This window comes from Colius striatus, chromosome 2, assembly GCF_028858725.1.
Source record: "Colius striatus isolate bColStr4 chromosome 2, bColStr4.1.hap1, whole genome shotgun sequence".
In the NCBI taxonomy this organism is placed as follows: Eukaryota; Metazoa; Chordata; class Aves; order Coliiformes; family Coliidae; genus Colius; species Colius striatus.
In genome coordinates this window covers 85,453,767-85,473,211 of record NC_084760.1, presented here as the reverse complement: position 1 = coordinate 85,473,211, position 19,445 = coordinate 85,453,767, and the positions used below count along the sequence as shown (strand labels likewise).

The 19,445-nt window shown below is 34.7% G+C and overlaps 1 protein-coding gene across 2 annotated transcripts in view; it reads left to right on the top strand.

Annotated features, from left to right (window-relative positions):
* Positions 1-19,445, top strand: part of MTA3 (metastasis associated 1 family member 3) — a 126,617-nt gene that overhangs the window by 40,782 nt on the left and 66,390 nt on the right. For both annotated transcript variants that reach the window (XM_061990035.1, XM_061990036.1), the window contains exons 7-9: positions 4,865-4,967; positions 13,879-13,978; positions 18,686-18,874. In XM_061990035.1, the coding sequence (XP_061846019.1) occupies positions 4,865-4,967; positions 13,879-13,978; positions 18,686-18,874 (392 nt within the window). The remainder of the gene's footprint in view (positions 1-4,864; positions 4,968-13,878; positions 13,979-18,685; positions 18,875-19,445) is intronic.

Here is a 19,445-nt window from a genome sequence, read left to right as displayed (position 1 = left end):
TTTGAAGCAGTTCAGCAGTTCAAGTGAAAAATGATATTTTAATTTTTTTTTATAGACTAGAGCTCTCTGGGGTAGGAGACCATTGGACTATGCATATTTTATTGGCTTAGGAAATGCTCAATATCTGTTTAAGTTGCTATAGACAAATACTAGGCTTATATCATCTGATATTTTTCATTTGTAGGTCTCTGTACATGTAGTCTTTATATAGTCTGTCTTTCATTTCTAGTCTTCATACCTGTGTTTATAAATTGAGTTTTGCCATAAGATTTGTGTAAGTACGTGACTCATTACCTGAATGACTAGTTGAAGTCTTAGATATATGTCTATCAGGTAAGCTAAGGAGGGTGAATTGTCCTGCAATTGAAAGGTAAACAGATAATTTTCCTTTTGACTACATTTTTAAAGTAATCTAAGGTTTCTGAAACTACTTTAATCACAGAAGTTATTTGCACGTAATTCAGGGGTGGGATTTTTTTTGCAGAGTTGAGTGTAAGTTTTTGAACTCTGGATGATTTCTGATTATCAGTACTGGTGAGAATCACAAATCATTAAAAAGAAGTAGATCAGAACTGAGTAGTAGGAATTTTATGTAGAGCTTTAATAGTGAGGAGGATTCTAATTTCTGTTTATGCAGAGTTGAACATTAAGTGTCAGTAGAAGAAGTTTGTGCAGCTGTCAAAGATATCTTTCCACCTATACCTCATGTACAACTTCTTTTCCCAGTGACAATTACTTCAACATTTTTTAACTAGCTTTCTCAGTTAAGTTGTACATACCCCCTTCCCCCCAATCAGTTGTTTGACAGTACCTGGAACTAGGTTCATAGCTAGGCAGTATGAGAAAATCTTGGTGTGATGCTGTTTTTCTCATTGGTAAGTCAGAGAAAAAGTCTGCAGACAAGCAGTATAAATAGCAGCACGGGAAGGTGATTCAGGAATTTTAACTTCTTTTTCAGTGATTAGTGCCTAGTATTACAGTGTTATGTAAAAAAAGACATTTACCTGCAGTTAATACACTGCCCAGTAGTTCTGACAAAAATCTGCTCAATGCTATCTGCTAAATCTGATCCTGAATTTCAGTAACAGAAACTTCATCATCTTGCATGCTGAACTGGACTAAGGGAGGATAAGAACTGACAAGTATCACTTTTCTACATTCTTGCAGTGTAGCTAAGAGATATTCCAGTTTCATAGGTATAAAACTGAAGCACAAAGATGGAGACACTGAATTTACTACTTAGACATGTGACAATCTTTAAGAACAGAAATATCTGCATGATTATGTGCTTAGATAAATAGTGAGTCTGGGTAATACGTACCTGACTCAAAATTCCTGAGTGATTTCAAGAGATTGTATCAAGTCCTGAATGAATTTTCATAGCAGGAGAGATTCTGTGGCATAAACTATTGTTGTCATGTCCAGCTGCTCTCTGTGGATATGTCTGATTTCTTACTAAGACAAAAAAATAGCAAGTGTAGATTTTCTGTCTCATGATTAAGGATCCATCGGCTGGTACTTCTGCTTTGCATCTCATTCCCTCAGAAAACTGAGTACTGCATGTGTTCAATGTATGTGTTTGGATTGAAGTGAGCACTTTTTACTTGTTCCTCACAAGTCTAAAAACTGCCTCACTATTTTTCAATCAGATACTGTTTTAACAGCTGTTTGCTGTTAAAAGTGGAATTAACATTGTTTCCCTGAAAATTATTTAAACCAAAATAAAACTTTCAGAGATTTCATTTTTTAGTGTCTTAAAAGGATAAAATATTGCAGCATTGCTATATAACTGTAAAATATCTGAAAAATATTGCGGGTTATTTTCCTTTAGGTGCATATATTAAAAGAAAAATATAGAATGACACTGGATCTAATGTACTGATTACTTTGGTTATTTGTCTACAGGAAGTGAAGACTAAAAGATTGATGAAGTAGATGTTTGATTTCTTTTATTTCATATTGATTGCATTCAGTTAAAAGTTGCATTTGACTTACTTTTGTAGAAGTTTTCTTAGAATTGTTTTCTGGGAGGACATATCATACATTACTTTGTTTAAAATTAGTAATTGAAATGCGGATTTTTTTTTTTCTTAAGGAAAAAGTAACATTTTACTTTTTATTAGAAAAGAATCATGAAAAGTAAGACATTGAATGAATGATGAGTAGAAAACCAGATATATTTTTGGCCATCTGGTAGTGTTTACCAGTAAATTAATCTTAAGGGATAGGTTGGCTGTAATAAAATTAGAAACAGTGTTCAAAATTAATTGTATATGCAGACATCATACCAGCCACTCAAAAAAACCTAGCACTTCTCAGAAGCTGTGATAAGATTACTGTTGGTGATGAGGGTAGGTAATACTTGTAAAAGAGAACCAGAGAACCTTCCCAGGTGCAACAGTGAAAATAGTCAAAGTTTACTCTTCCATTTGTGTCCTCGAATATGCAATATAAGTAATTAACGCTATGGCAACTTTGATACCCACTGAGTTTGAACGTCTTACAGTGCTCTGTCATATTCAATGATGAATAAGATAAATGTAGAGGTCTTAACACAGAAAATGCATCTTAGTTTTAAAGGGATCTGTCACACTAAAAATTGTATAGTATAAGTTACAGGCCTGAATAACTAAGGACAGAGAGTTCAAGGTAAAGAGAGTGTTTTATAATTACTATTTTGAACAAAGAGCTCTGGAAAGAAGACCTGCTTATTGTATGTGATCCTTCTCTACTAATTCTTTCAGCACATTCAAAGGAAGAAAGCACCATTTTTATTCCTTAAATAAATTTTTCAAAGGTTTCTACAGCATCGCTTTACGGCCTCTCTGGTTTGATCTGTTTAGGTTACTTTTCTTCCTGTTTAAATGATGATATCCTGATGTTTAAGTGGAAAATCATGAATGAAACATTTTTTTTGAAAGTGCAGTTTGGCAGAGTACCTGTATCTTCTAGGAACATCTCTGTCTTCCATTGTTGTAGTAGTATTTAATATTGGAAATATTACATTATACGTATATGGATTCTTTTAGTATAGATGTTCCGGTTTCGATATCCTGTTTATGTCTGCTGCCATTACAAAGTACTGTTTGGCAATATTTCAGAAATATTTTTATCAAGAGTTACAACACTGTTTTAGGTAGCAATTGCATAAGTACGCCTAATTGAGTAAGATGTATTATTGCATTATTTTTTAAATCTTTTTGTGAACTTGATACAGGGGAGTGACATGTTTTGGTTAAATACTTGTGCTGTGCTTGTATGAAGTTTTCTCTTTGTGATGCCTGAGTGTTGTTGTGATCTGCAGGATATGTTGTCCCAAAATGGTTAACTAACATTAAAGATACTGAAAAATTATATATTAACAGATTGAGATGAATTGCTCAAAGGTTATTTATAAAATTTAGAACATCACCCACAATGTGTCTGTCACAGATGGGAAAAAAAAAATGTATTGACAGGTGTGTAGTCCATTGAGTAAGTGTGTAGATCTAAAATCCTACCCAAGGTTTCCAGAAATTAACAGTTTGTCTTCATTATAGGATGTGAATTAGTTTAAACAGAAGCAGAAGTCCTATTAGGCAGACAATAAAGAACTGCCTGCCTATCAAAGAAAAGTGATTTAGTTTTTTTTTGTTCTTCTGAGAATGTGACCATTCCTGAAACATTAGCCAGAAAGCATGGTGCAGCTCTAACTTGTATATTTGGTAGGGTTAAATATATACCGCATTTTCATTTCCTTCCAAAATGCATGTGTATTGCAGTCTGCTTACATATTCTTAAATATACAGGTTGTTTCATGTCTTGGTGATATTGTGCATGTTTAAACTGTCTGTTTTCATGAAGTCTAATAAAACACAGACTAAAGTGATCTGTGGTCAGCGAGGTACCTACAGAGCGTAGATTTTAAAAGGAAATGGAACAGCTGTATTTGAGAAATGACTTTTATTCTTGTAGTAGCTCATCAAAGTCAAGATGCAAGTACTGGCAACTAACTAAACATTGGAGTTTTTCATGTGTTCACTGAAGGAAGAACATACTCCTATTCAAAACTACCAAAGACAATTATTTTAATTTTGTTCTTGTTACCTGTTGTGGCCACATCCCACAGGTAGATCTTCTCATACTAGTAGAATGTGTAGTGCCCGCTTAGTCAGCCTCTGTAATGTTTCTCATTTTGCAGTAAAAGTTATTCATTTTGCAGTAGAAGTTATTCATGTAGTAGTAAAGTGAAGATTTAAGCTTCTATACAAACGTGAATCATTGTAGCATCTTCATGCTTCATACTTCCAAGCAATACAAGAGCCATTGGATTTTAAGAAAGAAAATTAGATTTTGGAACCACGACCGTTGTTTTGGTGATGTGTGTGTCTGCTCAAACTGTTCTGTTCAGACAAATAGGAGTTGGAAAATGATGTAGTATATAGTGCTGTAAGGCTGCAGCCTTATATGGTATTTTATAAGAGAGTATAACTAGTCACAGTACACGGCAGTTTTAATAATATTATTTGTGTCAACAATACAGATAATGTAGTGGCTGAGAGCAAGAGATGAAAAAAAAATTAAATGTGGTAGACAACATAAAGAAACCACTGGTTACTTAGGTTATGGTTTCAAGTTTATAGTCACATTAATTAAAGTTCTTTAATACTATACCTCCTAAGAATACCTTTTTAAATTGAAATGCTGATGGTAAGGGGAGATATTTTACTGATGCTGCATTATGGAGTTTAAATGGAACTGCTGATTGTTAAGTACTGTGCGTTTGTTTGAAAATGTACAATGTCTCTTTTAAACATAGTGCAAGAAATACACAGATAAAAACATTGTGAATAATAAGTATTTTGTCCCATCTACCTTTTGACAGGAGAATTAGATGACAGAGAACAGGCAAAGCTGGAAGTAAAAGTATGGGATCCAGATAGTCCCCTTACTGACCGTCAGATTGACCAGTTTTTAGTTGTAGCACGGTAAGATTAAAATCCTCTAATAAAAAAACCTTCCTTTTCCTTTTCCTACTGACTATTTATTCCCCTATATCATGTTACTCAACTTGTTTGCGATTTTGTGAGCCCTTTATTTCCCAGAAAGAGAAAATCAGACTGTAACCTTCTGCATATTTATTGAAACTACCAGTACAGAAGAGAAAAAGAGAATGAACTTTGGAATAATCCTACACTCCCTTTATTTCGAATTATAGTAGAATTTAATACTTATGTAGGCATCAGTCTGTTTTCCCTTCAGAGTAAATGAAACAGGATTTCAATACTAATATTTCAGTTTTGTATTACAATACTTGGGATTTTTGTAGTGTAAAATAAAAAGTATAGAAATTTAAAAAAAGTTAACAAATGAAATGGATGCAGAACTTGCCCAGTTTGCCTCTAAGCTGAATAATATACAGCACAATTCTTTTGGGTGAATGTTGAAGTAAAAAGTGATGCATTTCAATTAGTGAAAAAAAATCTAGTTAGTTCAATTTCATAAATTAACGTTGATTATGCCAATATGTAACAGGAACATTAAGACCCTTGGAATTCATAAATACCTGTAAAATGATTTCTGTACTTAAAAAAATAGGAAAAACCTTTAAAAACTCTATAGACTTATTACTGAAGAACAGCTCTACACACGATACAGCATGTTTCTCCTGTCCTGTAGTTCGTACTTAAATTAGTACAAATGTGATGTTCTAGTGATGTTGAAGATCACAGCTCATGTTGGGATTTTATCGTGAATCACTGTCTCTCTTGTATTTTCAGTAACCTGATTCCTTGTAAATCTTCTTAGGCAAATAATCCTTTGACATTTTATTGACATTTATTTTTAGGTTTTATTCTTTATTCTTCTTTTTGAATAAAGCATTTCAGGAAGGAAAAAAAAATTTCTTACGTGTATGGTGAAATGGGTTACTGATAGATCATTTTACAGTTCAGGTGCTGATCTATCTGAATTTCTTCTTTCTCCCTCACTTTGTTGTGCTGTATCCTTTCAGTAGTAAAAAGTACAGCAAAAAATGCCTGCACCGATTGAATTTTCAAGTAAGCCAGTAGAATATGAGTGTTAACATACATCTGTTCAGAAGATCACTGTGCCTGGTAGATGCTTCATCGAAGAGAATACAGAAAACAGACATATCAGCAATGTAATACCTGGACATGCATGAGCAGACTGTTTTGGGGTGTGCTAAAATTCTGTCTGTGTTTTTGAAGAGTTCATTCATTGCCTCCACATCCCTCCACTCCCCATTCTGCGACCACTCTGGGGAGCTGAAGTAATTTGTGAAGCTAGATGGGGCAACATTTTTTTCTGTAGTGTCCCGTGATAGGGACAGGGGTAATGGACAAAAACTGGAACACAAAAGGTTTCACTTGAACATGGAGATACTTCTTTCCCATGAGGGTAAGGGAGCCCTGACACAGGCTGCCCAGGTAGGGTTGTGGAATCTCCTTCCCTGGAGGTTTTCAAGATCAACCCAGATGCATTCCTGAGTGACCTGACCTAGATAGACTTGCTTGAGCAGAGGGATTGGACTAGGTGATCTTTAGAGGTTCCTTCCAACTCCTACCGTTCAGTGATTGATTCTGTGTTACTAGAGTAGTGTACCAGTAAGCAGTCAATATTGGGAAGTGACAGACAATAAATGATTTTTTTTAAGAGAAACATTCTTCTCTTTTTCTGTCCCTTATTTAAGACATTCTATGCAATGCTGTGCCTTGACCAAGACTGCATTTTTTTTATAAGTTGATACATTTCTGTGAAGGTTTCTGTTACAGTAGGAAAGGGTCTTGGCCATAGCTGACTTATTGTAGCTATCCAAGATCTTGTGGTAGGCAATCACTAATGACCATCTGTAATCAGATGTTGCTCATGTACCACTTTATTGATGTTCTTCCACAAAACTCCATTCGTCTTTGTTAGCTGCTTTCAGACTGACAAACTATTTCCAAGCTCCTAGTTGCATTAAGTGCTTCTGAGACAGATTTTTCTCCTGTTCCTGGAATAACAGTTCTATGATGATTGTGTCTATTAAATTCAGTGTGTTATGTGCTTGCACCTAAAAGCCTTGAGTATATTGTGCCATTAAAAGCTGCTTAAGTAACAGTGGAGTTGTTGGCATGATCTGGTAAATGGTGTTTACAGACTCAACATATCACTGTTACAGCCTAACTGCAGTTCACTGGATATTTGCTGTGCTTGAGGGGCTTGCAGTGAGAATGATACTCCTCTGATCGTGTTTCGTTTTACAAATTGTCAATTTTGACAATAAGAACATTTTCCTAAATACTTACCTATATGTGATTTTGATTAAGTTTTGTGTCTTTTATCTGTATTTGAAGTTTTAAAAGCATTTCCACGTGATCCTTTTTATGTGCTGCGTTCTAAGTTTTCCTAGTCTGCTCTGTTGAGGGAAGAATTGCTTTTTGTCTTTACAGGCTTTCACTTTTTCCATCACATAAGCAAGCTCAGTTAGTTCTTTAGAAGTTGTTTAAAAACTTTCATTTTCATATGTGTTGCCCATTTGCAACATCATTTATATTTAGCCTTTCCAAGTCTTACTGGATTTGTTTACTGTCTCTGGACTAAGAGACCTTTTTTTGTAAGTTTTTATGCTTGGTCAGTCAGCACTAAATATCTATGACTAAATATCTGTGAGTATATGGAACTACTGTTTAACTTAGCATGCAAACTGGATTTATACAATATACCTTTTTATGTTGGTTGAAGTGCAGTAGATAAAGATGCTGGAGGCGGTTACTTTGAAACTTGATTCTTGATTTGAACTAAAACACTGATATAGATGTACCCTGTTTCCTCCAGTCATCAGTCACTCTCATTCCTAATATACAAGGAGTGCTTCATTTTGTTGTGAGTTATGTCCTACTTCTCTTTTCCAAGTTGCACAGTAGTATTAGGAAATAGAAACTTTCCTGTTGTGTGTTTAACATAGTAGTCTTGTCTTTTTAGTTTGTCACTGGTCCTGACCAGACTTGAATGGAGTTGTGGGCTCCAGTCTGGACAGATGGTGAGAGCTGTAGATTTGACACATTGTATTTAATGTTCTTTTTGTCTGCTAATTTGGTCTATAATTCATTACATGATACATTTTTGGTGCATTCTTTTTACATTTATGTACTTTATGATGCAGTGAAATAGTTAACAACTTAGTTCTTTTATTCTACCTCATCTAGCAACATTATCAACATAGTCTTCTGGAAGGAATATATCTCAAAATTAAGCTGTATTCCAGACATTTCTCATTCCAGCTTATTTCCAACTAAATGAAAGTTTTGAAGACTAGTTAAAATAGTCTTGAAGCATTGCATCTCTACCTTTAAAGTTTGTTCATTGATTTCTCTGAAATTAAAATTGCACTGCATATCTCTGGCTAACATAGCATATTTCTCCTCATTTCTATGCCTGCTTATTATTTGACAGAAAATCACAGAAGAATGGAAAATTACATGTTAATCATTTGGAATCCGAGCTTGATCCTGCCTGTGTTGTTCTCACTTTGCCTTTTTCTCTAATACAGTACTTATATTAATTTTCTCTTGGTTACTATTGATTTTAAGTGTTCATGGTATATGGGGTGTATTTGTTATAGCGAGGAAGGGAACACAGTACAGCTTCAAGTAGCAACATGTTTTTCATCATACCAAGGAAAAGAATACACTCATTAACCTAGAATAATAAGTAAAAGATTTTAATGTGTGCTCAAATATTAATACTCTGTTCTTGCAAGATAACTCAATGTAGTTACTAGCAGTAGTCAAGTCTCCCAAAGCTCACCAGTACTCATCAATGAAAATAAATACATAAAAGTCACTGGTTTGAAAGCTTCAGTATTAGTGTGTTCTGGATTCTCTTTAGGTGGTAAGAAGTAAGAGGAATTGGAATTCATTAAAGACGTAATGATAGTCAATGGCAGAATCGCAACAGAAATGTATGCAGTAAAGATGGTGAAAAATCTGGATGGCAATGGTGCACTTGCAGAACTAGATGTTTGCTAACAAGGTGAATTACAGATCTAATGGTAGGCAAGTGGTTTGGCAAGAAAAAATAAAAACAAATTCATGTAAAGTTTACTAGGAGTATAAAAAAATCCTGCGCTTCTGCCTGTTGTGCTTGGCTAATACAGGTTTATTCCTTTATGCATTTTGTGTTACTACTGTATTTCTTTTTGAACAAATTAATTTGAAAACAACTAATTCAGATATCAAGTTTTAATTTCCTTTTACACTTTTCTGTAATGCATGATGATCTGTATCAATTTGACCTGCAATTTGAGACCTGTAAATCTCCTCCTCTGTGACGAAAATTGCAAGGTGGCATACAGATGATTGCTTAAATTATATCCTGTGATATACTTGTATGTGTCAGATTCTATTCCTGTTCATAAATAAAAATTTCACATATGTTCCATTTCTGTTGATTTAGTAAGGAAATTGAAGGCTGGCTTTGACACTTAGGGGACATTCTATATATTGCCACCCCCTGCCCTAACTTTCAATCTTTCAGAGAAAGAATGGTGGCAACTGGCTTCTCATGTTTGTCATGTAATCTCTCTTTGCACTGTAAATATCTGAAGTAATAATTATGAAGCATAGCACTGTACAGACAGTTGCTTACAAATGCAAAGAAAATGTTTCTCCTGGAACAACATCACTTTGTTCTATGTGTCAGACTTTGCATTATCCAGAACTAAAAATCACAGGGGTGTTTTTCAGCTTTAATTAATATTGTGCTAGTGACAACTCCAGTATTTTTTTTTTCTTCTTTCCAAGATTTTAAGTATCACAAGAGTCTTAAGGAGCAATCAGATATTAATCAGATATTTATAAAATGATATTATTGATAGCAGTCAAAGAGATCCTCTTTTAGGACTGCTTCCAACTCAAAATAAAGTGGAACATTGATGTAATGATAAGGAAAACAAAAAGCTTTCCTAATATGTAGGAGAGCATCAAAGAATCACTTAATTTTATTTTCTCAAAAAAAAAAAACCTCTGAGGTGAAAAACTCTGAGATCTGGAGATCTCAGTCATTAGTTTGCAGATAGATGAGGAAAATGGTGAATCTGCAGATTGATGTATGCACAGAGGTGCTTCACTTTAAAGAGATTTATCCAGAGTGTATTCATCACTCATCTTGTATCACTGAAACAGAGAAATAATGTATAAAAGTTATCTATTTTAAACCAAATGTGTACAAATTTAAAAGCATCATTATCTCAGCTGTATTTTTGAAAATATATAGGAGAGTTGCTAACCTGCATCCAGAACTTTCTGGATCTGATTTGATGTTGGACTGCTGTTGCTTCGGGGAAGACTGTTTCTATCATATATAGTTGTAGTGGTTCCAGATTTTCTTTGGTAAATAATGTCCCCTTTCAAAACTAGTTACTGATAAGCAATTGAATCTTTAGAAATGTGTTACAACAGTCTCTTGCATTAGCTGTTTCATAATTTCATTGGCTGCCACTAATAAAAATCTTATGCAAAAATTCGAATGCTTACTTCATTAACGTCTTAGACTTGAGTTATAAGAAATTTGGAGCAATGTTTCCTGTATTCAGTATCTAACCTGAAGTTTTACTTGAACGTAGAGCACACAGACACAGTAAAATGATGATGTGATACTTCATCCTCAGAGTTCAATGTCAGGTTTTTTTGGACATAGATGATTTTGAGTTTTCTGAATTTGTGAATTCATGCCATAGTCTTAGATCCAAGCACTGGATTATCTTGAGTATTTTTATGTTTATATGGTTGTCAGTTAAAATCTGTGTTTATAAGTCCTTTAGAAAGTGTTCTTGGTTCTGGTCTTTAAGGTAATTTAAAGAAGGAAAATCTAATTAAGAGAACACTTTATCAATTGGTCTAGCCCTTAACACTCTCATACCTACCTGCTTATACAGCCTATGCAAAGAGTGATCTCTCTGCTGATAGCACCAATTGTTTGTGTTGTCTGTCTCTCTGCCACCTGTGTAATTCACTGTCTATATGCCTTTTGGCTTTACACTATTTTGGGAGGCATGGGGAGTTTTTCTTGCTCTTTGAAGTCACAATACTTTTAATTACTCATTGAATAACTGACTTGGGGCCAGATTGCTCAGTATTTTTTTTTTTTAATTCTGAGCATCTCACTGTTGTTATTGAATGAAATATAGTTTTGGTTAACTATTTACAGTTATTCTTTGGATTCTACCAAATGAATGAAAAATATACATTAAAGAGCATGTTTTAAAGCTAAAAATGAGTATTTAGGATTTGACTGTTCAGCCTGCATTGGCTTAATACTGAGTTTTATTATAGCAGCAGGTAGGTGAAGCCAATACTATGTGTCTTCTGAAAATAAGTCATTTTTTCCCTATGAACATTTTAAAGATAGTTCTTTGGCGATAGTATTAGAAAAAAAAATACAAGGAAAAATGACAAAGGCAATGTTTAAACGTCAATCAATATATTCCTCAGATCTATATTTTAAATGGAAAACCATGAAAAAATAAAGTATTTTAATGATTTCTAAAATGAATTTTGGATTTGGATTGCCAAATCTATAGTCTTTGACTTGACCATACAAAGCACTGTATGTCACTGTTAAGTTTTGAAACATTACTATTTAACAGCCAAATACTCTGGAATTCCTACACATATTTGATTGTCTGAAAAAATGACTGTTTTTCAAAAGTTACCAGGGAAAGGTGAACTGGAAGTTACATTGGAATGTAACATTGATCAGCCACAGACATACATCTCCCTGTCTGTCGCCCCACCAAGACTGCACACTGCCTGCATTTTATGGTGATTCTTATTCGTTTTACGCTCACGTACCCTGTGCTCCCACACAGCATTCCTCTGACAGTTGTGATCTTCTCCTACTCAGTATAGCGCTGGAAGCAATGTCAACTAGGGCATCAATTCTTACCTCTTTTTCACTTACTCAAAATAAGCCTAACTTTGTATTGTGTCTTAGTTTTTACTTTAGATTCTGAGCAACATAATTCACATATGCTTGGGCTCTGAAGTCAGCCTACAAAGTTGGAAGGCAGCTTGACGTGCTAGCATGTGGCTTATGAGGACATATTCTTCAAAATTTTCAGAGCATACTCTGATTTTATTTCAGAAATACGGTCAAAAGAAAACAGTGTTAATTATGCAAAGGGAAGATAGTTGGTAGCAGCAGAAGGGAAATACAGTTATGCTGCATGCCGCTTTGCTGTTTTGAACAGTAACGACAGAAGGATCACAGGAAAGACTGTTTAGCTACAAGCCTTATCAATGCCAACATGTTTAAAGGGATTGACTTGACTATCAGGAAGTATGTTCACAATAGAGCCTTATTCTTGGTACTGATCTGTGGACAAATACTCTTTTATGTACTGCCAGACTTTTTTAAGAAGAAGATTATGTGTGTATGTTCTTGTCACACATTTGCCATCTCTGCAAAGAAGGATCAAAGGTTGTGGAACAACGTTTGAATATATCTTATTTATTCCACAGCCTTCAGAAACTGAAGCAGTTAGTATCTGGAGTGTGTGAATCACTGCTATTGAATCTTAACTGTGTCTTAAAAGTTTTTGGCAGCAAGTACTGAAGCGTGCACTCAATATTAAATGTTTTGAGATTAAAGATAAAATTGCAATAACAAATGTCATTACCAGATTCTCCGTGATCAATAATACACCTTAAAGAGTTAAACTCTTGACACATGGTACATTTTGGTTTTGAACATTGGGTTTATAGTACACAGTCATGTGACACTTTCAGTATATTGATCTCTGTATTCCTCATTGGTATAATTCTGCACCTATAACTTGTATGGAGTGTAATTGCTGAATCAATGTCCATTCTTTAGTCCAGAGGCTTAGACTTGTATTAAAAACTTAGTTGAGTAATGAGGTCTTTGAATTTAAAAGGACTTACATCATTGTAACTGCAACAAATAAGATTTTTTTTTTATATCATAATGATAGAGTGCACCTCAAGAGGCATTAGGCAACTGAAGGGTACTGGAGTAGCTTCTGTTCTATTACATTTAATAATCTGTCTAATTAATAATCTTTCTGATATGTTGCTGTATCTTTCCTCATTTCCTGTATGATATGCCAGGCCCAGTCAAATTATTTTGTGCATCTTTCCTTTCACTGTGTCAGATATATAGATGTGCTTCTAAGAGAAGTTTGTACGTTTGAGTAGTCACTATCACACTAATTTTCAATCTCTGTTCCTTACGTTTTGTTGCCCTAGTAAGTATAATAGATACCACCTACAATTCAACAAAAGTGGAATTAAAAAGAAGAAAGTTTGGAGAAGAAATGTGTCCATTTCAATAATTCTGGAATGCTTTTCTTAAGCAGGCTGAGAGATGCATTTGTTTCATTATTTCTTTGCCTCACTAACGGTACTAGTAGATATGCATTACCAAAGTCAATGAAATGTTACTAATTCTCTCATGGGAACATGGTGAAACCCCTTTTTAAATTATTATTTGTGAAACAGTGTTGTGGCTTTTTAATTTTAAAAATAATAGTCATGATTGTAAAATTTAAACTGCGTAGGATGTTTAACTTCAGAATTAATAAAAAATTGATACATTAAAATTTTGGTACATTTGAATTCCCTGGATATCTTGTTTCCATGTTGTTTTTATATGTAGATTGTTAATTTTTATGGAGAAAGTCAGAGGTTTTATTGCAGTGTTTAGTGATTTGTCTTTATCAAATTGTCCTTTATTAGCAAAGATCTGAAAGCTTCAGAGTAACATTATGTAACTTCTGTTTTTAAAAGAACACCTCTGTAACTATGATGTAGTCCTGTAGTTAAACAAGGGGCTACATCCTTCTGTCCATTTACTGTCTATTGTTCTCTCCTGTAGTGCGGTTGGCACGTTTGCTCGAGCATTGGACTGCAGTAGTTCTGTCAGACAACCTAGTTTACACATGAGTGCAGCTGCTGCTTCCCGAGACATCACACTGGTAGGCAGATTTTTAAAAACAACCTTGATTTATGTCTGTGAATTCAGCAATATCTCTCACTGTAGAGTTCCTGTCCTTTGGATATCTGTTTTCTTTTAGATACCTGTGTGCAAGGAGTGTGCATGTATAGGAGATAATCCTGTATATTTTTCCTGTATGTTTGTAAGCATATCAGTGCTGCTCTTGTTGTCATGCTGTAAATCACTTGACTTTAGCTGAAATCTATTTAAATGTATCTTTGTATGGGATAATCTGCATGGCAGATTGGTTAATGCACATTGATTAGGGATTCATTCGGTATAATTGATCAATGTATGATTTAAAATGTTTGGTAATAAAACCTTATTGAAAATTGTTTAAGTAATGTTCTGCACTCACCAGATGTCAGTAAACTTTGTAAAGAATGTGCAATCTGAGTTCGCAAGCAACTTTTTGAAGAACGTTTTACATAGGAAATATCCTAAGGATATCCTTAGTTTGTTAAAGTATTCACTGTAACGTAAGCAGCTGCATCTTTCAGAGAAAGTTAAAATTTATCAGTTACAGAGCTGAGATGACAAGATGTGCTATAGTGATAAAAGTGTGCTAGGAAAACTGAGAATAACATATCTCACTGTTTCATAATGCAGAGTTTTACTTAGATTTCCAAAGATATTAGCAGGAGCTGTTTATTATTTTAAGTGTTTGTATACAGAATCATGAAGATGATAGTTAAGGCTTAAGTAGATCTACTGTTCATCAGACGCTTGAGGGTATGAGCTAGAGGACACAGTGAAATAGATCAGTTTAAAATATTAAGGCACTGCCTTATAAAGTGTCCGGAAAGCTCTTGAAATCTTTTTACACAAATTTTTTTTGTAACAGACAATATCAGCAGGTTTAAAAAAGAGATTAGAAAAATTACAGACCATGGGTCCATAAATGGGTACTGAGGAGAACAGGGAGACGTGTACCATCTAGCATTCCTAATTCCCAAGATCTGTGTATGCTGGTGAATGAAATGGGAATTGACCTCACACAGTGATTGGAGCTGCCTTCATGTGTTCTTGAAGTAATATTCCTTGGTACCGCTGTCAGACACAGAATGCTTGTCTAGGAGGATGACCAGTCTGATTCAGTAGAACAGTTCTTAAATTCCAGATAAAATACATTCATTAGTGTAATGAGAAAAATACTTGGATTTCTTAACATTTTGCAGTGTACTCAAAGGCTATTAAAAAGGAAACTGATTTAGTCTGGACTACAGTAGTGTAGTAAAGGCAGTGACAAAGTGAAATGTTTTCAGTAATGTTCAAAATGAGTTCTGTTCAGTGCAGTTCTGTTCACAAAATAGTTATTTAGTTTGACATTTTTTATTTTAATAAGATTTCATTGGATTAAGAATTTATAATAAATCCCACACATTGCATGTCTTTCTTACTGTATTCAGTGATTAATAGATTCATCCTTACAACAATTTCTTCTTGTTTGGAAGTATGTGTGGTGCTGCTAATGAAGGGATACATTTAGGTTTTGAGTGCTGGATAAATGTTTTTCCATTACAAATGATCTGTTAAATTCCATTACACTTAATGAAAGGCATATCTTATAATGAGACATCAGAGGAGCCACCCCAGGTTTAATTATTGTGTCTGTCTGTTCTCATTTTCCTACCCCCTCAGCTTTTTAAAACTCTTCTCTTTTGCTCTTTGGCAATGTACTTCCTTCTAAGTATTTGTCATTATAGTAGTAACTCTTTCAGACGTTTCCATGTTAATTGGAAGCATATTTTGAGCAGCAGTTAAAGTTAGTACAGACATTTGCAGAACTTGTGAAATATCTCATACTTCGGAAGTGATGCAGGTGCATTACACTAAGAAAATTATATGTCTATGTTCTTAATGCAAGGTAGATAGCCCTTGCACTGAAGTGCTATTAATGTGATTTCTGTACACCACACCTTTGACTTTCCAGTATTCCCAATCATTTGTTTTAATTAGAGAGGACAGTAAACAGACTGATACTGAAAAGAGCCCCAGAATAAATCCATAGGTTATGAACATGGATAAATTCAGAGTGGATGTACGCATTAGGGAGGTCTTGCAGCTTAACAGCAAGAAAACTCTACTGAAAGATAGGAAACGTGCTTATTTCTTAGATGATAGCAACTGTTCTTTTTCTTACAGTGATAGTCTTGTGAGACAAATAACCAACCAAAACCTGCATTTCTGGCCTTTTTTTAGACAGTCTTTAATTTTATTATAAAAATTGAGAAGAAAGAAACTGGCAGGACTTCCTGTTTCAGATTGCTAGATATTGCAGTGTGTACACTGATGATGAGAGCCATTAAAAGCAAGACAGGCTGATGGAATATCTCAATCTTTGTGTTGGTCTTGTTTGGAGGAGCCTTTACTACTTTGCTTTAAAGATTTAAATCTAGTTTTGGATATCTCTATAAAATGAAAAGTGTCAACAAGTTTTTCCTTTGCAGTTTGAATTATGTCATTGTAAGGATTTTTATTAGACTTCCAAACACGAGGACTTTAAGATAAACATACTTAAAATATTACTGAATTATAGAATATATACTCTGTTTACAGTTTCAATGCTTTGTTGGAGGCAGATCAGTCTCATTGATTTGATTGACTATTGAAATTACAGCTGGTTTGGAAACTGTTAACAGCTTGTCTGCACCATAAGCTGTCATTCTCTTTTCTTCTCAGCTCCATGCAGCCCTTCTTTAGCTTTTGGTGGATAGTATCTTGCCTTTACCTGGCTAAATTTGGATTTGAATTCCCTCTATCTGTGTGGCTAATACTTCTCCTCTGCTGAGAGCCCTTGTCTGTGCTGGGTGGTGTGGTCTGGGCAAAGGCTTCTTAAGGAAGAGTGGTTCTTCCTCTATCCTTTTAACTCCTATTTGAGAGAGGCAAGACCAGGCCTCCCCAACTCCCTGCTCCTTAGATGTCACTTACTACTTGTTTCTTGCAGTGCTCTCGTCCTTGCGTGAAGCAGATAAAAAGGAGATACTCCAGAACTTTGGCTCTAGTAATGTCTTGAGGCTGCTTTCCCACAGTGTGGGAATTTGACTGCAGAAGGCAAAGACTTGTTATCATGGGAACTTGTCAGTGGTCTTTGTCAAAGAGTTCAGTGAAGACAGTACTTCAGAGTTCATTATGGATATTTTCTTTAGTAATACCAAAAAAAGCTTTGTGGAATCAGGTATTTGTTATTGATGGGAAAATGAACGTAAGGCAAGAAAGAGCAAGATTCCAATTTAGTAATTTCTCTGTTGTCATTTTTAAGAAAGTTGACATCAGTGAATAGATGTGGATTTAGCAGGTACTTGGAAAATGTCTGTTACGTATTGCTTTTCCACAGGGGCTGCAATTTAAACAAAGATTGAAACCTTGGTAACACGTGTACTGTAAAGTTCAATCTTTAGGCCTGGTTTACTCATTGCCTGAATGATAAGTATTAAACCAGTGATTTCATTTTACATTCTCTAATCTGGACATTATGGATTTTAGACATTGTTACATATTACCATATTAGAATACTTCATCTTAACTATGGCTTTTTCTCAAAGCTAGTAAATTTGATTTGAACTCTAAGTAAAATGACATATTTTAGGATAATAGTGACATTACTTCTTACAGATGAAACAGAGCTTGATAGCTTTCAAAGAGATGTATTAAAAGCTGGAGAAAGACTTCAGGCACTCAGAGGAGGTGGAAAAGATAAGGATAATTCATATTTGAATGCAGAAGGTTAACTGGAATTGCTCTGTAAGTGCTATACTGACACATAATACAAGACTGTTCCTTCCTTGAAAGGTTTCAGTTGCTCCCCCTCATAGGAGTAGTTTAAGACTGTATGAGAGATTGCATGCTACAGTTACAGCTCATTGCTGTAGTGGGACAAATAGGTAGGAGATGGATATTACAGTCACACACATTATTGCATATTATACTTCTAATATCTCCTTCAGCACTACAATTTCCGATTGTGGTGGTGACATCTTTTGGGACGCTGAGTCAGAAAGGCTTCTTGTATGTTGCTCATTTTTCCTGCAGATGAATTTAGGATGTAGTTGCTTACTTTTCATCACTGGTTAGCCATGCAAGCACTTAGTGTTTTCTGTAAACTGAAGAATACTGTAACATGTTTGTTTTCTGTTTTCCTTTGTCATAAAAGTGGAATTGACCAAAGAAAAACCTCATTTACCCATCTCTAACAACGGAGTTCTGCAAGAATCTTAGTTGTTTTTCAGTATGATGGTAGTGAAAACAATGTTTTTCTTCCCAGCAATAAGAATATTGAGCCCACAGATACGTGGGCAGCTGTTTAACTACTGTTTAGAACTTCTGTTAATAGAAAAGGACATCACAGTCAATATATGCTACTGTCTCTCTATAGTGTTACTTGGAATAAATTCTAACAACTAAAGATTATCCAGAAATGTTAGGTAGTGATTTGCATGAACTAATAAACTAATGTCATTTTTCTGAACATTTTATTAGGCATTTACTTTCCCAAAGTAAGTAGTAAACAATTTACTTACCTTGTTTTCCAGAGAAGAAAATGTAAATACTATCAAGACAGATTGTAAATTAAGCATCAGTTCAGACTTTTTGCATGGCTTATGGAAAAGAATACATTGAATCTGCATTAACTGAAATGGACTGTGCTCTGTTTAAGCATGTTTTATTTTCTCCATCTTCTTGCTAGTTTCATGCAATGGATACCCTGCATAAACACAACTATGATTTGAGCAGTGCCATCAGTGTTCTCGTGCCACTTGGAGGGCCTGTCTTGTGTAGAGATGAAATGGAAGAGTGGTCAGCATCTGAAGCTAGTTTATTTGAAGAGGCATTGGAAAAGTATGGCAAAGACTTCAATGACATTCGACAAGACTTTGTAAGTACACTTTTCCATTACCATGTTTTTGCATGGATGAGCATAACTGCTTTCTATAGGTTTGGAAGAAATCTGTGCAGCTAGTATATGTAAATAACATACATATATTTTATTTAAAAGTCAGTATGCTTTCTTATTTGATGTCATTCTTTGGAAAGGTGTTGACAGAAGATAATCTGTTAACGGCTTAATACCAGGTAGGATGTCTTACGCTGATGTGTTTTGATAAGGATTTTTACAAGCATCCAAAAAGTTCCAGCAACTTTTCAAAAATTTTTCACAATTTCATTAGCAGCTACCTGACTGACTCCATTGAGTGTTTTTGGGCAGCTGGGGTTTCCTTCTGTGGTTAGCAGAGAGTAATTTATATTCAGATAGCTTTTGAAGTGCACTATAGGGAATTATTTTGACGCATTAGGTATTTTGGCACTTCAGAAAAGTAAAGGAAATGTTTTCCAATATGTTCTAACTACACTGGGTTTGATACTGAAGTATCACAGGGCAGCAAAGTTTTAATTTGCTGGATTTTAACAGGGAATAGTGAAATGAAGTTCATACTGACACCGGTTGC